This window comes from Mobula hypostoma, chromosome 5 (assembly GCF_963921235.1).
Source record: "Mobula hypostoma chromosome 5, sMobHyp1.1, whole genome shotgun sequence".
NCBI lineage: Eukaryota > Metazoa > Chordata > Chondrichthyes > Myliobatiformes > Myliobatidae > Mobula > Mobula hypostoma.
The window spans coordinates 22,106,458-22,124,718 of NC_086101.1; the positions used below are offsets into that span (position 1 = coordinate 22,106,458).

Genomic DNA, 18,261 nt, shown 5'->3' on the forward strand with positions numbered 1-18,261 from the left:
GCATCATAAAACACAATAAACATAAATTTAAAGCAATCCTCTGAGCATGGTGTGTAAGTAACTGTTTGAGCATGGCCATATATACACACACACACATATATACATATATATATACACATATACGTGTGTGTGTGTGTGTGTGTGTGTATATGTACGATTAGTTTATACACACGGGCTGATTTTATGTACATAATGTGATCCAGGTGCAGGAGAATCCGTACAGACTCTAAGAAGTGACTCTGACAGGAAATGATTCAATGACAAAGTCACTCTTGGCAAGAGGAACTCTTGTCGGTCTGAGCGTGGCATTGAGTACTGTACACGGCGGGACGGTCACTGTCAGTGTGGGTACGAGGTGTGAAGTGTAAGCGTAAAGCGGCACTGCATGAAGCTGCTCATTTTTACGCTGACAGTAACTCTCCTCTCGGAAAGTCAAGTGGAATGAGTCATAATGTCACCCAGACGAAGTGAGGGGGTCAGGGTGTATGGCGTCCAGCTATTAACTTTTACTCTACTGGTCCCGATGGGTAAGTGTTTCTTAACTAACTCGTGTAATGTCTATCTTACAATCATAATTGCCAAAGAGTAGGAAAAATATCTCGGATGATTACCTTGGCGAAAATATGTCCAGCGGAGCTACCATTTTGGAAAATATATTTACACCGCTGTAAATTGCGGTTCTGCTCAAAGTGAGCACCTGGTTTGATTATTTTTGCGTGATTATCGGGTGGATAATCGCAGGGCCAGACTGCCCCCGGTTTCACTGGGATGCCCCTGCTCCTCCTTGGCAACCTCCCTACACTGTTCATCGATCAGTGTAAAACTACAAGAAGAAGGCATAGAATTGCCGGCGGAATGCTACAAAGAACGCGATTAACACTACAATCTTAGTGATACTGACTGCCTATTTCTCACCGCTGGCATTTGGGGCAGCAGAGTAGGTCCACCATCTCTGGCGGTGTTCAGGGATTCTTCGTGTCACAGCTCGGCTTTCACGACTACTGTTAGACATGCAAGTCCCACCCGGGGACTCAGGAATACCATCGCACTCAGATGTTGAAGCTTCCGTAACAATTTTGTTTGACCAGTTTGGGTTGTTCGCCCTGAGCTGAACCCCCGAACCTGGAGGACTGGTAGGCCACTCTTCGTCTGGCCTCGGTCCATTGACCTGTTTGGCATGGGCGACCCTACCAAGAGACAAACCACAAAGCCCCTGACTCCAGCCAACAAAGCTCTCCCGGTCATTGAGGCATACAGGCCTCCAAACCACGACAGGGCTGTGGTCCTTTTGGAGGAATCATAGTATTAATAGTAACAGTTATCAGTGATGTTAGGAAATAATTCAGATTCTGACCCGGCGAATATAAAGTTCCCGCATTAAATCCCTGGGGACCAAGAATATCGCCGTGTTGTATTCATTTGAAATTCTCGACCACAGAAGACAACTGAAGACAAGTAATTAAAGTATTTAAGGAGTTAGGTATATTAAGATATCAAATGAGAATGGCCAGACTGTTTCTTCAAGCTCACAAGAAGGCGACAGTAACTCAAATAACCACTCGTTACAACAGTGATGTGCGGAAGAGCATCTCTGAACGCACAGCCTGTCGAACCTTGAAGTGGGTGGGCTACAGCAACAAAAGGTCACGAACACGGAGGAACTCGGATGTTCCCGGGGACGCACACGGAGACCAACAACCGGTGCTACTGGCAGATCATCAACTCGGTGAAAGACGCTCTTTGGTCGGCCTGAAACTTGATGATCTACCAGCACATGGAGATGTCCGTGGCAGAATGCTGCCGACTGGCACATTCTCGGCTTCAGGAGTCCGTGCTGAGGGACGCACTGAAACTCGGTGCAGCCACCGCAAGGGCCCGGTGGGGAAGGACCACTGTTTAGGGTTCTTCTCCCGCTGGAGTGGGAGGGGTCGGGTGGCGGGGAGTATACTGTATCCCTCAACAATGGTGTGGGAAGGTGAAACAACAGAGCGCCACGTGGGTGGCCAAAAATATGGATATGTAGAGACCATAATGGAAACATATGTAAAGGATTGAGTCATTGAATGGTTTATTGTATGTAATTTTATTTTTGAATAAAGTATATTTTGAAATAATAAAAAAGAACTCAGCAGGCCAGGCAGCATCTATGCGAAAGAGTACAGTCGACGTTTCGGGGCGAGACGTTCTCTTTTGTTAGGTTTGTTGAGAATGTTTGGATTCGGACTGCAGCTGGTAGAATATATTAACTGTGGTTATCCTTTAAAGCGTTGAGGAGTTTGTTCTGATGGACAGAAAACACTTTTAGGGACCTTTGTTCCCTCCAGTCTGCTGAAGCGTCTCAGCATCCATAGACGCTGCCTGACCTGCTGAGTTCCTCCAGCATTTGTGCGTGTTGCTTAGATTTCCAGCATCTGCAGATGTTCTCCTGTTTGTCACTTTGTAGGTACTTTCTTCTGGCAAAGAGATCATGGTCCTGGGAAGGGAGCAGTAACACAGTATTGACATTCGCCATGATCGTATTAAATGGCGGAGCCGGTTCGAAGGCCGAATGGCCCACTCCGCCTTTAATGTCCCTGTCTACGGGTGGCGGCGGAATGTCAAACACCGGAGAGCGTTTTCGTTTTGTAATTAGTGATACACTGTCGTTTAAGCAATGATTGGCTTTATCATTTAAATATCATTTCGTTTTGTATCACTCTCCACCTTTAGCCGTTGCAACACTGAGGGTACATCAGAACCGCTTGAACGGAAGCGTGGACCATTCTGTGCTCCTACCCGCCTCTTACACAATCTCGGACCCACGGGGTTATCTGCGGATCAAATGGAGCAGGGCTGGGAAAAGAATTGTGGAATACAGATGCATATCAGAGCGAAACAGCAACTCAGATGAATGCAGCCACGTCATGTCTTACTCTGATCTCTATAAACACCGGGTTGTTCTTTTCCCGGAGAACGCTTCGCTGCTGCTGAAACATTTGCAGATTAACGACAGTGGCCTTTATGAATTATCTGTTAGCCAGGCAAGAGGAATCGAAAGAGGAAGCTTTAACTTAGTTGTCCAGGCTGACAACGCAAATGAAACCGGCCACGGGGAGATAATGGGTAGGTAACTTCCCAGTAGTTTTGTTCCGTGTGTTGAGAATGTTTGGATTCGGACTGTAGGAGGGAAACGTATTAACTGTAGTTATCTTTTAAAGCGTTGATGAGTTTGATCTGGCGTACAGAAAACACTTGTAAGGACTTTTTTTCCCGTGCCTTGCTCTCTTCTCGCTGCTGCCAGCACGAGGGAGGTACAGGAGTCTTAGGTCCCACATTATCAGGTTCAGGAACAGTTATTACACGTCAACCATCAGGCTCCTGAACCAACGTGGGTAACTCCACTCACCTCAACATAGATCTGATCCACAACCTGTAGACACATTTTCAACGACTCTAGAACTTACGTTCCCGGTATCTGTCTATATATTTATTTATTTCTTACACAAAGCATTTGGTTATTTATCTGTTCATTCAGTTACTGTATTTGCAGTTTGTTTTCTTTTGCACGCTGGTTGTTTGCCAGTCCTTGTGTGTAGTTTTATCTGTGATTCTGTAGTATTTCTTTATTCTAATGTGAATGCCTGCCAGAAAATGAATCTCAGGATAGTATATGGTTACATACACGTACTTTGACAATAAACTTACCTTGAACTTTGAAATTGTATTTAAAATGAGGCACGACGAGCCCAGCGAGTTGTATTCATGCAGGTTTTCAATGTAGTTAAACATCACAGGAATCTTGAAGGCTAATTTACAGAATTTGATGCCTAACCACAAAAGAAGATTGGAGCGTGTGTATAACACTAAAGAGGTGGCACGTTTTAAAGATTATTTCAAAGATGTGGTTTCCAAAAATCCACCCTCTTCTCCACAGACTGCCTTCTCGTCATAGGTTAGAAAATGCCAAACATTCACCACTTTCAGACTGAAGACATTTCTTTAACCTCAGGCCTGAATGGCCTGCCCATTATTTGAGGCTCTGACCTTAAGCCAGTCTCCATACATTTATGCTGCTTTGTCCAATCCTCATATTATATGTTTCAATGACATTCTACTGCACTAAGCTCAAGACAACTATGGCTTTGTCCATTAATGTTCTCCTCATTCACAGATCCAGTGTCCCAAGAACCATTCAGCTGCATCTTGGCTGCTCTCCATCTAAACTGTTGTCATTTAAGTGAGGATATAGTCATAGTCATAGTCATACTTTATTGATCCCGGGGGAAATGGGTTTTCATTACAGTTGCACCATAAATAATTAAATAGTAATAAAACCATAAATAGTTAAATAGTAATATGTAAATTATGCCAGAAAATAAGTCCAGGACCAGCCTATTGGCTCAGGGTGTCTGACACTCCAGGGGAGGAGTTGTAAAGTTTGATGGCCACAGGCAGGAATGACTTCCTATGATGCTCAGTGCTGCATCTCGGTGGAATGAGTCTCTGGCTGAATGTACTCCTGTGCCCAACCAGTACATTATGTAGTGGATGGGAGACATTGTCCAAGATGGCATGCAACTTAGAAAGCATCCTCTTTTCAGACACCACCATGAGAGAGTCCAGTTCCATCCCCACAACATCACTGGCCTTACGAATGAGTTTGTTGATTCTGTTGGTGTCTGCTACCCTCAGCCTGCTGCAAACATGATAGCACTGGCCACCACAGACTCGTAGAACATCCTCAACATCGTCCGGCAGATGTTAAAGGACCTCAGTCTCCTCAGGAAATAGAGACGGCTCTGACCCTTCTTGTAGACAGCCTCAGTGTTCTTTGACCAGTCCAGTTTATTGTCAATTCGTATCCCCAGGTATTTGTAATCCTCCACCATATCCACACTGACCCCCTGGATGGAAACAGGGGTCACCGGTACCTTAGTTCTCCTCAGGTCTACCACCAGCTCCTTAGTCTTTTTCACATTAAGCTGCAGATAATTCTGCTCATACCATGTGACAAAGTTTCCTACCGTAGCCCTGTACTCAGCCTCATCTCCCTTGCTGATCCATCCAACTATGGCAGAGTCATCAGAAAACTTCTGAAGATGACAAGACTCTGTGCAGTAGTTGAAGTCCGAGGTGTAAATGGTGATGAGAAAGGGAGACAAGACAATCCCCTGTGGAGCCCCAGTGCTGCTGATCATTCTGTTGGACACACAGTGTTGCAAGCACACGTACTGTGGTCTGCCAGTCAGGTAATCAAGAATCCATGACACCAGGGGTGCAACCACCTGCATCGCTGTCAGCTTCTCCCCCAGCAGAGCAGGGCGGATGGTGTTGAATGCACTGGAGAAGTCAAAAAACATGACCCTCATGGTGCTCGCTGGCTTGTCCAGGAGGGTGTAGACACGGTTCAGCAGGTAGACGATGGCATCCTCAACTCCTAGTCGGGGCTGGTAGGCGAACTGGAGGGGATCTAAGTGTGGCCTGACCATAGGCCGGAGCAGCTCCAGGACAAGTCTCTCCAGGGTCTTCATGACGTGGGAGGTCAATGCCACTGGTCTGTAGTCATTGAGGCCGCTGGGGCGCGGCGTCTTCAGCACAGGGACGAGGCAGGATGTCTTCCACAGTACAGGAACCCTCCGGAGCCTCAGGTTCAGGTTGAATACATGGCAAAGTACTCCACATAGCTGAGGGGCACAGGCTTTGAGCACCCTGGTACTGACACCATCTGGTCCTGCAGCCTTGCTTGAGTTGAGACGTTTCAGCTGTCCTCTCACCTGTTCAGCTGTGAAGCCCACCGTGGTGGTTTCGTGTGGGGGAGGGATATGGTCATGAGAGCAGGGTGGGGGACTGTGAGGAGGGGTAGGAGGGGAGAGAGGAATATGTGTTGGTTGGGGGCCAACAACAGATGGCTCATGTGGGGGATGGGCAGGGCCACAATGTCAAATCTGTTAAAGAACAGGTTAAGCTCATTGGCCCTGTCCACACTGCCTTCCGCTCCTCTGTTGCTAGTTTGCTGGAATCCAGTGATGGCCCTCATCCCCCTCCAGACCTCTTTCATGTTGTTCTGCTGGAGTTTCCACTCAAGCTTCCTCCTGTACCTGTCTTTAGCCTCCCTGATCCTGGCTTTCAGGTCCCTCTGTATTGCCCTCAGCTCCTCCCTATTTCCGTCTCTATCTTCCATCTTCCATCTCTACCCAATTTACCCAATTTCCCTCGGGATCAATAAAGTATATCTATCTATCTAAACACCCTCTTTTTAGATTCAGGATGTCCTTAATGTCCTTTGTTACCCATGGCTTGTTATTTGAATAACAAAGGACAGTTCTTGTCGGAACATTGCAGTCTACACAGAAGTTGATGTAATCAGTGATGCACTCTGAGAGCCCATCAATATCCTCTCCATGTGGCTTACAGAGTGCCTGCCAGTCTGTCACATCAAAACAACCCTGGACCGCCTCATAAGCCTCCTCCGACCATTTCCTCACTGTCCTTGAGGTTGCAGGTTTACTCTTCACCAGAGGCACGTAGCAGGGTTTGAGATGCACCAGGTTGTGATCTGACCTTCCCAGTAGGGGGAGGGGAGAGGAGCTGTATGCATCCTTAACATTAGCGTACATCAAATCCATATCAAGATTGCACCTAGCACACCAGGCATGGACTCAGACTTTCTCATTTTGTACTCAAATCTTCTTACAATAAAGGCCAACATACACGTGGCATAAACCCATTCAGTAGGTCAGACCACATCTGTGGAAAGAGGAAATGAGTTAATAGCTCAGGCTGAAGACCTTCCAATTTTTTTTTTATTTTGTATTTTCAGCATATATAGTGTTGAAATTTCAAGTCACTTACCTTCCTTTGCCTACTGCAACCATATGTTATTTCTGAGTTTGCGTGGAACGTCACAGTGAGCATTATGCTATAACAATACCAGTGACCCAGGTTCAATTCCCGCCCCTGTCCGTAAGGAGTTTGTACGTTCTCCCCGTGACCGTGTGGGTTTCCTCCGGGTGCCTCGGTTTCCTCCCACGTTCCGATCATGTATGGATTGGTCACGTGGGTGTGATTTTGCACCTTGGTTGTTTGTCCATCTTTGCTATTTCTATTGTGTTTCTTTGTATTTATTGTGAATGCCCATAAGAAAATGAATTTCAGGGTAGTATATGTACTTCGATAATAAAGTGTCCTTTGAACTTTAACTGGGTGACCGGGGACTCGTTGGACCAGAAGGGACTGTAACTGTGCCTCATCTCTAAATTAATACATGTTATAAGGACAACCAGCTCCCTCTGACTATTAAGACATTCAATCTCATACCATTTGAAAATACTCCTCCTTCCTCTTTTTCTCCCTTGTATTTCTGCACATTATATTCAACTTGCCGTGTCATTACCCAGTCACAAATTTTAACTGTGCCATCATAAAACACGTTTGGATTCTCCTCACAGACCATACTGCCACTTTGTAGCACCAGGTTTAAGCAGCATCCGCAGAGACAAAAAGAGTAAGTTTCGGGACAACACCCTTCATCAGGACTGAGAGGGAAAAGGAAAGATTGTTGTTATAACTGTCAGAAAGGGATGGGAGAAAGGCTGGGCAGTGATGGGTGGAATCAGATGCAGATAGAATGGGGGTGGGAGTGGATAGGAGTGATGAACAATAATCTTGGCAAACAGGGAGCGGACATTAGGAAATGACCCATTATGATTTATCATCTGGATTCTGCATCTTCCGTCTATTTTCTTTCTTCATTTAGCTTGGTAACAGGCCTGCACTGCCTAATACACATGCAACCTATTAACCTACTAACCTGTACATCTTTGGAATGTGGGAGGAAACCAGAGCACCTGGTGGAAACCTACATGGGTCACAGGAAGAACGTACAGACTTCTTACAGACATCAGCAGGAACTGAACCTGAGTTACTGGCACACAAGTAGCATTGCACTAACTGCTATGTTATCATGCACCCTGAAGTGTTTTGGCTCTGTACTTCGTATCACCAGCTGTCTCATATATATTATACAAGATTCCCTTATCAAAATTTCACCATATCCAGTAAGTAGCTGGGATCCCACTCTCCAACTTCCTCTCCCTACACTGGTCAAAATCTCCGAACCTGAATCTTGTCAAGTTAAATCTAGTCAGATTCCTAATCTTTACTTTTCATGCGTTAAACAATCTTCAATCCAAGTCAGTATGTTACTCGCAATAGTGTGCACTCTAATTATCAACAACCTCTTCTGTGGTGCCTCATCAAAGACTTTCTGAGGGTTCAGTTAGACCACAATTAGTTTGCCCTTATCTATTCTGATAGTAACAATGTCAGAAAATCACAAAAGATTAGTAAGGAATCATTTCTTTTTCGTAGTGGCATCAAGGTAACCCTAACCCTATCCCACCTGAGTGAGAGGATCAGAAAGCGAGTGATATTGTTTTCTTTTTCTCAGACACACCCTAAAAGTCAAAAAGTCTTTTAAGTGTTCCTTTCAACGTGCACACAGAGAGAATCAGTTTAAAAATAAACCTACAGTAACCCAAAGAATTAATTTTCGACTTGTACTTATATGGAAGCAGTTAATGCAAGTATGGCCACTTTATATAAAACTATTGAGTTATATATTTATAAAATGTTTATTTTTATATTTATATGTAGAATCTAAATCTAAGTGGGAAATTAGCAGAAGTTCCAATTTCCCCCATGCTGGAGATCCCCTCCTTTCTAAATAGTCATCGTCATAGTCATACTTTATTGATCCAGGGGGAAATTGGTTAAATGAATGTACTGGCTTGACAATTGTCAAGTTTGAAGTACCTGAATATCTCCTCATTGCTGCCATCAGGAAGAAGGTACAGGAGCCTCAAGACTCACACCACCAGGTTCAGGAACAGTTATTACCCCTCAACCATCAGGCTCTTCAACGAAAGAGGATAACTTGATTTATCCCATCACTGAAATATTCCTACAACCAATGAACTCACTTTCAAGGACTGTCCATCTCATGTCCTTGGCATTTATTGCTTATTTATTTATTATTATTGTTTCTCCTTTTTGCATTTGCACAGTCTGTTCTCTTCTGCACCCTGGTTGAACACCCTAGCTGAGTGGTCTTTCATTGATTCCATTGTGTTATTATTCTAGAGATTTGTTGAGTATATCCACAAAAAAATTAATCTCAGGGTTGTTTATGGTGACATATATGTACTTTGATAATAAAATTTACCTTGAACTTTGAACTTCCAATCCTGACTTGTTCTACAGATACAGCCAAGAAGATAACTCCAGGATTCAAAGACAAAATTCGATATGTTACTCTTACTCTTATTTTGTTTTTCTTGTGTTTTACCATGAAGATACGGAGAGGTGAGCAATTATGATATGGCACAGCCTACCTATACTTGAGCATGATATTTGTGTGTTTTTTACAACTTTCAATTATTTTATTAATACACAAAACTAATAAAATGCTGTGCTGTTATACGGATTACATATTGTACCTCTATCAATCTGAGATCAGTTTAGCCACATAAAAACAACATTATAAACACAAGAGAATTGACAGACACTGGAAATCCACAGCAACACTCAAAATGTTGGAGGAACTCAGCAGGCCAGGCAGTGTCTGTGGAGCAGAATAAACAGTCGATGTTTGGGTCAGAAGGCTTCAGCAGGAAAAATTGCCAAGTACAGTCATGGTCAAAGATACCAAACGACACGGCTACCACATGGTCGGCTAATTAGATACAATATTTGAAATAATGAGCAAGCGTACAGGTGTACCTAATAAAGTGGCCACTGAGTGAAAGTATGTAGGTCAGTTTCTACACCATACATGGCTTTATCACATCATCCTATTTCTCCATGGCACGATGATGATGATGATGATGATGATGATGATATGTGTAGTTAGTAACATTTTAACTTTTCTCTGCATGGCAATCTTATGGGTTGAGTTGAGTGCCTGTTATACGTGGCGCCCAAATTAGGATGGGTGTAGAAACCACTGTTGCTCATGAACCTATTAATTCCTCAACATTAACATTTTACAAAAGTAATAAAATAACAAATACTAATAAATGTAATAACTAAATATTAGTGCCGTGAAGTTCCTATAAAAGTTAAAATGATAGAATATTCTGCAATCCTATTTGTTAAATGAATCTATGATAGAGCATTTCTCTTCCAGTTAAAAATTAATTAAGTACAGTACATAATGTTTGCATGACAGAAACTCCTTGTAATCCTGACAGAAGAGAAAATTAGTTGAGATGTTACTGTGCAACTTTAAATGTTTAATATATAATTATTTTGGCTGGAGTGTACCAATTCAAGGTTCTGACCAGCAACTGCTCATTGCCAAAGGGGGACTAATATGAGTTTTTTTTCTTCTTAGATTCTAAACGAGCTCAAAAACGATCAAAAAGAGGAAATGCTTCTCAGAATGGTCAGGTAAGCACAACCATGAGGAACGTTGAGATTATCTTATCCATGTAGATATTTGATTCTTGAATTGCTGCTCCTCCACAGTCTGCAAAGATATGGGCTCTCTAATATGTATTTAGAGAACACTTTGGCTCATCTGGTGCTGGCTATTGGCAAGAGATGTTGTATTAGTGACGGTGGAAGGGTGGAGAAACAGGATGGCGTGGTAAAGCTGTGCATCAGCATTCTACATATAGTGAGTGACCTACATGCATACACTTAGTGGTCACTTTATTGGTACACCCGTACACTTGCTTCTTAATGCAAATATCCAATTATCCAATCACATAGCAGCAACTCAATGCATAAAAGTATGCAGACATGCTCAAGAGGTTCAGTTGTTGCTCGGAATGGGGAAGAAATGTGACTATATGACTTAGTGGAATGATAATTGGTGCCGGGCGGAGTATCTCAGAAACTGCTGATCTCCCGTGATCTTCATGCACAACAGTCTCCAGAGTTTACAGAGAACGATGCGACAAAGGAAAACGTCCAGTGAGTGGCAGGTTCTGTGAGTGAAAATACCTTGTTAATGAGAGAGGTCCAAGGAGAACGGCCAGGCTGGTTCAAGCTGACAGGAAAATGGCAGTAACTCAAGGACAGCGCATTACAGCAGTGGTGTGCAGAAGAGTCTCTCTGAATGCACGATACATCAAACCTTGAAGAGGATGGGCTACAGCACAGAAGACCAGGAATGTACACTCTGTGGCCACTTCATTAGGTAGAGGAGGTAGCTGACCAAGAGGCCACTGACCATAGGGCTATGGCTGGGCTTTCAGATGATTGTACTGAGGGCACGGAGATGAGAATTGAAAGGGTATACATCACAATAATCACATTCCCAACACCGTGTTTGAACACAAGCAATATTCTTCTGTGAAATGGTTATATCATGACCTTTCTGTGTTTCATTGCCCAAGGTATCTACTGTGCATGTCCACAACTGTTGCATATGCTTTAACTTATGCATAGCTCCCAAAAATGTGTAACATTCCTGTAATACATATCATCTTCCCAATAGCAGACAGTTCAAGGACAAGGAAACGGATTAAAGGTGAAGGGCAGCAGAGACAAGGAACTCATTAACACAGAGTGTTAGCAAAGACTGCTGTAACACAGAAACAGGCCATTCGGCCTCCAGTCCGTGCCAACCCAATCTTCTACATAGTCCCCTCTGGAACATAGCCTCTCTGAACCTGTTGCTGACATGTCGGGTGCTGGGGTGGAGATACTTCTCTGCAAAAGGAGGTGTACGGCACTCATTTCCTCTGCTAGCCTGCAGGTCACCCTTGGGCAAGGTGTAATACCTGCTTAGCCTTCCCCTCCCCAATCAGGAACATGTGAAGCCATGGGAGCAGGTGGTGGGTGGTCGTACGAGCAGCTGGTGCATACCACTAGTCCCGGTTATGTGACCACTGATGCCAGCAGTCGATCTCCAAAGGGCATTGATAATGGCTGGAGTCACCCATCTTGTAAAGAGACTGCCCAGAGGAAAGCAATGGCAAACCACATTTGTTAAAAAAAATTACCAAGAACAACCACAGTGTTGGAAAGACCACGATCACCCACGTCATACAACATGGCACATAACAATGACGATGATCTTGGCAGATACAGTAGCTGGAGATCTAAGCAGCACATTGAAAACAGGAAACAGAAAGGTTAAGCAAGTCCCATTAAGTCATGGACTGCTACAGCACAGAAACAGGACTTTCGGCCCATCTACTTCATGCCGACATGGTCTTCTGTCTACTTGCACCTGGACCATAGCCACTCCAAACCCTTTGCAGACATATGTCATGAAATATACTGTGCAGCAACAATATTGTGCAAGACATTAAAATTACTATAAGTTACAGAAATAAATAACTAGTGCAAAAGTGGAATAATGATGTGGAGTTAATAAGTTTGTGGACAGTTCAGGCTCCTGCACAGATCTTTGGATTTCAGCTAATCTATGCCCTGCTGTGTCCTTAGGCAACCATACTTGTGATATATGGCTTCACGTCATCAGCAAACTTACCCATTAAACTAAGTACCAATAAAAAATAAAATAAATAAATCATGCAAACAAGGAATAGTGATGTGGTGTTCATGGGTTCATGGACTATTGAGGAACCTGACGGTGGAGGGGAAGAAGCTGTTCCTCAAACATTGCGTGTGGATCTTCAGGCTCCTGTACCTCCTCTCCATAAGGACAAATTTCACAACATATGCTCATGATAATAAACCTGATTCTGGTACTAATGAGAAGAGGACATGTCCCAGATGGTGAAGGTCCTTAGTGATGGATACTGCCTTCCTGAGTCTCCATGTCAATATAATCCTATATTAATCCCATTTTATTCTACCCACATTCCCATTATCTCCCCTAGATTCCACCCCACGATTTACAGTGGCTAACCAATGGGCAATCTGTGCCTCTTTGGAATATGGAAGGAAGCTGACCTACTTGGGAAAACATGCAAACTCCACACAGGCAGTCCCAGAGGTCAAGGTGCCTTGAGATGCAAGGCAGTGTTATTTGTACCTTCACCAACTAGTGGTGAAACTCTACCGCAGAACATCTTAGAAACAAAGTGATTAAATACTGTATATTCATGGAGGAGTTAGATGACTAAAGAGATCACGCCATCAAGAGTACTGAGGCAATCAGCTGTTATTATAAAGAATGGCCAACTCTTGCTTTTATTTTCTGCATTTCTATCTTTTGTATTATGACTGAAGTATAAAAGTTTTCCAATTAATATACTGTTTGAAAGTTAGAATTTTTTTTAAAGCAAAAACGCATTTTCCTTTTAAATTAATTTTTATCCATTTGTGAATTATTTATAACCGTGACAAACAGCCCAAAGGAAAATATTGCATCTGTTCTAATTCATGTAAACATGATTTGTAATTGTGGATGGTTATATTCAATGTTCTTCCATCTTCGAGTGTTAGATGTTCACGCCAAAGTGACCTCACACATTACGGTTGGCATTTAGCTCATTTCTACTTCTGGTTTATGTTTACCTAAAAGCCCGGTGCAGATATACAGACATTAACTGACCTAAAAGCACAAAAATAACGAAAGGAAATGGAAGTGACAGCCTATGCTTTGCTGCAGGATATGACCATAAAAAAGCAACAAACCCCTTTAAACTATAATATTACAATTAGTGATGAATCTCAATCTTCTGTTTTTCTCAATTCAGTGGTGTGAAGAAAACGACAGATTTTTTTAGAAGACAAAGATAGAACAGAATGGCTAAAATGTCCCCAAGTTCTTACCTTAATCCCTCAATTTAAATCCATCAGGAAATTATTGCCTGGAAATTAGATTGCACCTACTTTGCTTTGGTGCAAAACCATAAGACCATAAGATAAAGGAGCAGAAGTCGGCCATTCGGCCCATCGAGTCTGCTCTGCCATTTTATCATGAGCTGATCCATTCTCCCATTTAGTCCCACTCCCCCGCCTTCTCACCATAACCTTTGATGCCCTGGCTACTCAGATCCCTATCAATCTCTTCCTTAAATACACCCAATGACTTAGCCTCCATTGCCGCCCGTGGCAACAAATTGCATAGATTCACCACCCTCTGGCTAAAAAAATTTCTTCACAAACGTCACTGTATTTTAGATTAGATTAGATTATGAGGACACTCAGTCCTCGTTTATTGTCATTTAGAAATGCATGCATTAAGAAATGATTCAATGTTCCTCCAGAGTGATATCACAAAAAAAAGGACAAACCAAAGACTAACACTGACAAGACCACATAATTATAACTTATAGTTACAGCAGTGCAAAGCAATACCATAATTTGATAAAGAGCAGACCATGGGCACGGTAAAAAAAAAGTCTCAAAGTTCCAATCGACTCCCGATAGTCCCGATAGCAGGTGGCAAAAGGGAGAAACTCTCCCTGCCATAAACCTCCAGGCGCCGACAACTGTCAACGCATTGGAAGCACCCGACCACAGCTGACTCTGAGTCTGTCCGAAAACTTCGAACCTCTGACCAGCCCCTCTGATACAGCCTCCCGAGCACCATGCTCTGCTGAGCGCTTTGACCCCCTCACCCCCCCCTGCCCCCGGCTGCTGAACAACAAGCAAAGCCGAGGACTCGGGGCCTTCTCCTCCGGAGATTCTGGATCACACAGTAGCAGCGGCAGTGAAGCAGGCATTTCAGAAGTTTCTCCAGATGTTCCTCTGTGCTCTCACATCTGTCTCCATCAAATCAGGATTTTGCACGGCACCCTACTTGACAGATAACAGGTATCATTCACCGGAGTGGCGCTGCGCACTGCGTCGCACCGCCATCTTCTCCTCCTCCTCCTTACTTGTTTGAGTTTGAGCTCTCAGTTGGGTCTCTCTCCGTTGCAAAGGAAGTACATAAGTTTTAAGATGTTGTATCCTACACTCAGAAAGAGTGCAGAAACATGACTTCCAAAGTGCCAAGTTGTGTTCCCACAGATTATGTGCAACTTCCAAGACTGCTGCATAGCAATACTAAAAGACAATCAGTCCTTAAAGACACACTTGGCTTGGCAGCCGGACAGCAGTAATGATGGAGTTAGAGGCTATAGGGGTCAAGAGAGAGATGTCAGCTGACACGGGACAGGGGTCAGGGATCAAAGGACTGGGGACAGAGAACCAGGACTGGGAATGGGAGACAGGGGACTGGGAATGGGGGACAGGGAATTAGTGACAGGAAACAGGGACAGGGAACAGGAGACTGGTGACAGGGAAGAGGGAACAGGGGACAGGGGGCAGGGGAGAGGGAACAAGGACAGGAAACGGGACGGGGACAGGAGACAGGGGAAAGGAGACAGAGGACAGGGGAAAGGGGACAGGGAAAGGAAACAGGGACAGGAGACAGGAGACAGGGACAGGGAACAGGGAACAGGGGTCGGAGACAGGGGACAGGGGAAAGGGGACAGGGAAAGGGAACAGGGACAGGGGACAGGAGACAGGGACAGGGGACAGGGGACAGGGAATAGTGGACAGGGGAAAGAGGACAGGGGCCTGGTGATAGGGAACAGGGGACAGGCGACAGGGAGGGACAGGGGACAGGAGCAGAAGGGAGAGGACTGTGATAGGGGATGGGGAACAAGAAACAGAGGACAGGTGTCAAGACAGAGAGGACAGGTTACAGGAAATACAGAATAGGGAACGAAAGGCAGAAAACAGAGAACAGGGAACATGGGATGGGGGATAAGGGAGAGCTCCCAGATCTATTGACAGTTAAGCGCCAAAGTCTTTGAACTGAAGCATTAACTCTCATGCTCTTTCCACAGATGTTATCAGACCAGCTCAGTACTTCAATCATTTTCTATATTTTCATTTTAAATTTGCAGCATCTGCATTTTTGGTTTTCCCATCTCTGTGATCAGGGCTGGCCAGGCAGGTGAATGTTGGAGGCTGAGGTGATGGAAGTATGATCTGGTACTTTAGTTGCTCAGTTGTCGACCCTTGCCCCTAAAAAAAAAATCAGCTGGTGTGCAGGCTCAGGCACTGATGTCCCCGTTTTACAGGACAGCAGTTTACCTCCTGCCACTTTTAGACAACTCAAAATTAGAATCAGAACAGGTTTAATATCACTGGCACATGTCGTGAAATTTGTTGTATTTGTGGCAGCAGGACATTGTAATACATAATAATAGAGAGAGAGAGAGAAAAGGTGAATTACATTTATATATATATATTAGTTAAATTAAATAACTAGTGCAAAAATAGAAATACTAAGTAGTGAGGTAGTTCCACGGGTTCAATGTCCATTTAGAAATCAGATGGCAGAAGGGAAGAAGCTGTTCCTGAATAGTTGAATGTGTACCTTCAGGCTTCTGTACCTTCTTCCTGATGACAGCAACGAGAACAAGGCATGTCCTGGGTAGTAGAGGTGCTTCACAATGGACGCTACCTTTTTGAGGCATCGCTCCTTGAATATATCCTGGATACTATGGTGGCTAGTGCTCATGATGGAGCTCACGAAGTTGACAACTCTCTGAAGCTTATTTCGATCCTGTGCAGTAGACCCCTCCCCTATAGTCAGTTGTTCACCACAGACAGACAGGCCTTGCCAGATTTTTCCCTCAAAGAGCTAGGGCCAGCATCTGGAAGCCAGACCATGTGTGGCAAGGATGTCATGGATTAATGACGTCAAGCAGACCCTAAACAACAATGACCAGATTTCCATCAGCCCAATTCTAATCATGGAGGAGACTCTGCAATTCTAGGCAATCAAAATCCAGCATGAAGGTCATCAAAAGGGCATTGAACTGAGATAGAGGATTTAATTGGACAAATTAATGCCATATCTCTTCCCACTGGTCTTATTTGATTTTGTTTGCTTGTATGTGGTTGCAAAGCCACCAACAATTTTCAAACATTCAGCAAAGAGAAAGAACTCATCATGAGTATTGGTAATTTCCCTGTGGGGAAAGAGACACACTCAGTGGCCATTTGATTAGGTGCAGGAGTGTGCCGAATAAAGCAGCCACTGAGTGTATATCTATTGCCTCCAGCTGTTGTAGCACATCACCTTTGAAGTTTGGTGCATTGTGTGTTCAGAGATACTGTTCTGCACACCGCTGTTGAAACTTGTGGTTAGGTGCCTTCCTGTTAGCTTGAACTAGTCTGGACATTCTTCTCTGACCACTGTCATTAACAAGGCATTTCCACCCACAGAACTGTTGCTCACTGGATGATTTTTGATTTTTGCACCATTCTCTGCATGATACTTCCAGGGGAATCTGGAATACTCAAACCACCGTATCTGGCACCAATAATCATTCCACGGTTAAAGTCACTGAGATCACATTTCTTCCCCATTCTGATGTTTGGTCTGAACAACAACCGAATCTCTTGACCATATCTGAATGCTTTTATGCATTGAGTTGCTGCCATACAATTGGCAGATTAGATGTTTGCACTAACGAGCAGGTGTACGCAAATACTTAATAAAGTGGCCACTTCTCTAAATCTTTAGCGTAGAGAAATAGCTCTTACTGGTATGGAGGCTACTGACATTGCTGTGTACCTTTCGATGTCTCTTGAAGCAAGGCTGATAGGTTAAAGTGCTCAGGAAATGCGTTAATTTTTAAAAAGCAATGCTCTTCAAAGAGAACTTTACAGCTAAATCAATATGGTTTTGTGGAAAGGAAATTGTGCTTGACCAATGTATTGGGCTTCTTTGAAATAACATATGGTGTAATTAAGGGAATTGTGAAATGTGGTATACTTAGATTTTCCACAGAGCATTATATAAATATCTGTATTAAAGGTTATGGTGCAAAATACAGCGATAGTGCACGAGGTAACAGACTGGGCTGGATAAAAGACTGGCTATCTAACAGAAAATAGAAAGTGGGCACAAGATTTTCTTACTGGCAAGGTGTAATCCTATTAAATGTCAAAAAGGTTGCATGGACATCTCCTACTCTAATGCATATCACCGTCTGTTCCAACTGAGAGGACATGAGAAGAATATCGTGGGTGAGAGACAGAGAAAGGTTAAGATAGAAAGAGAGTAAGAAAGGCAGATAATGAAGAGATGAGGAGTGCACTCAGCTGCTCGGCTGTTCTGGTAACAAGGCAGGGGGAGTGAGGTATGGTCCTCCTGGGAGGTTCACAATTCTAATTCGAGAGTTTGGATGGTGAGTGAGTAAGAAAGTGACAGAGAGGCAAAGGGAGAGATAAGGCGTTAGATCAAGGGAGAGAGAGATGTAAAGGGAGAGCAAAATAGATAGAGTGATAGAGAGGGAGAAATATAAAGATAGGCAGTAAGAGAGAAAAAGAAACAGCGAGAGAGGGAGG

At 43.8% G+C, this 18,261-nt stretch overlaps 1 protein-coding gene across 2 annotated transcripts in view; it reads left to right on the forward strand.

Moving 5' to 3' along the window:
* Nucleotides 1–325: 325 nt before the first annotated feature.
* Nucleotides 326–18,261, forward strand: part of LOC134346154 (uncharacterized) — a 28,995-nt gene continuing 11,059 nt past the window's right edge. For both annotated transcript variants that reach the window (XM_063047458.1, XM_063047459.1), the window contains exons 1-4: nt 326–527; nt 2,710–3,102; nt 9,241–9,342; nt 10,373–10,428. In XM_063047458.1, coding sequence (XP_062903528.1) covers nt 452–527; nt 2,710–3,102; nt 9,241–9,342; nt 10,373–10,428 — 627 coding nt within the window. In that variant the 5' untranslated portion in view covers nt 326–451. The remainder of the gene's footprint in view (nt 528–2,709; nt 3,103–9,240; nt 9,343–10,372; nt 10,429–18,261) is intronic.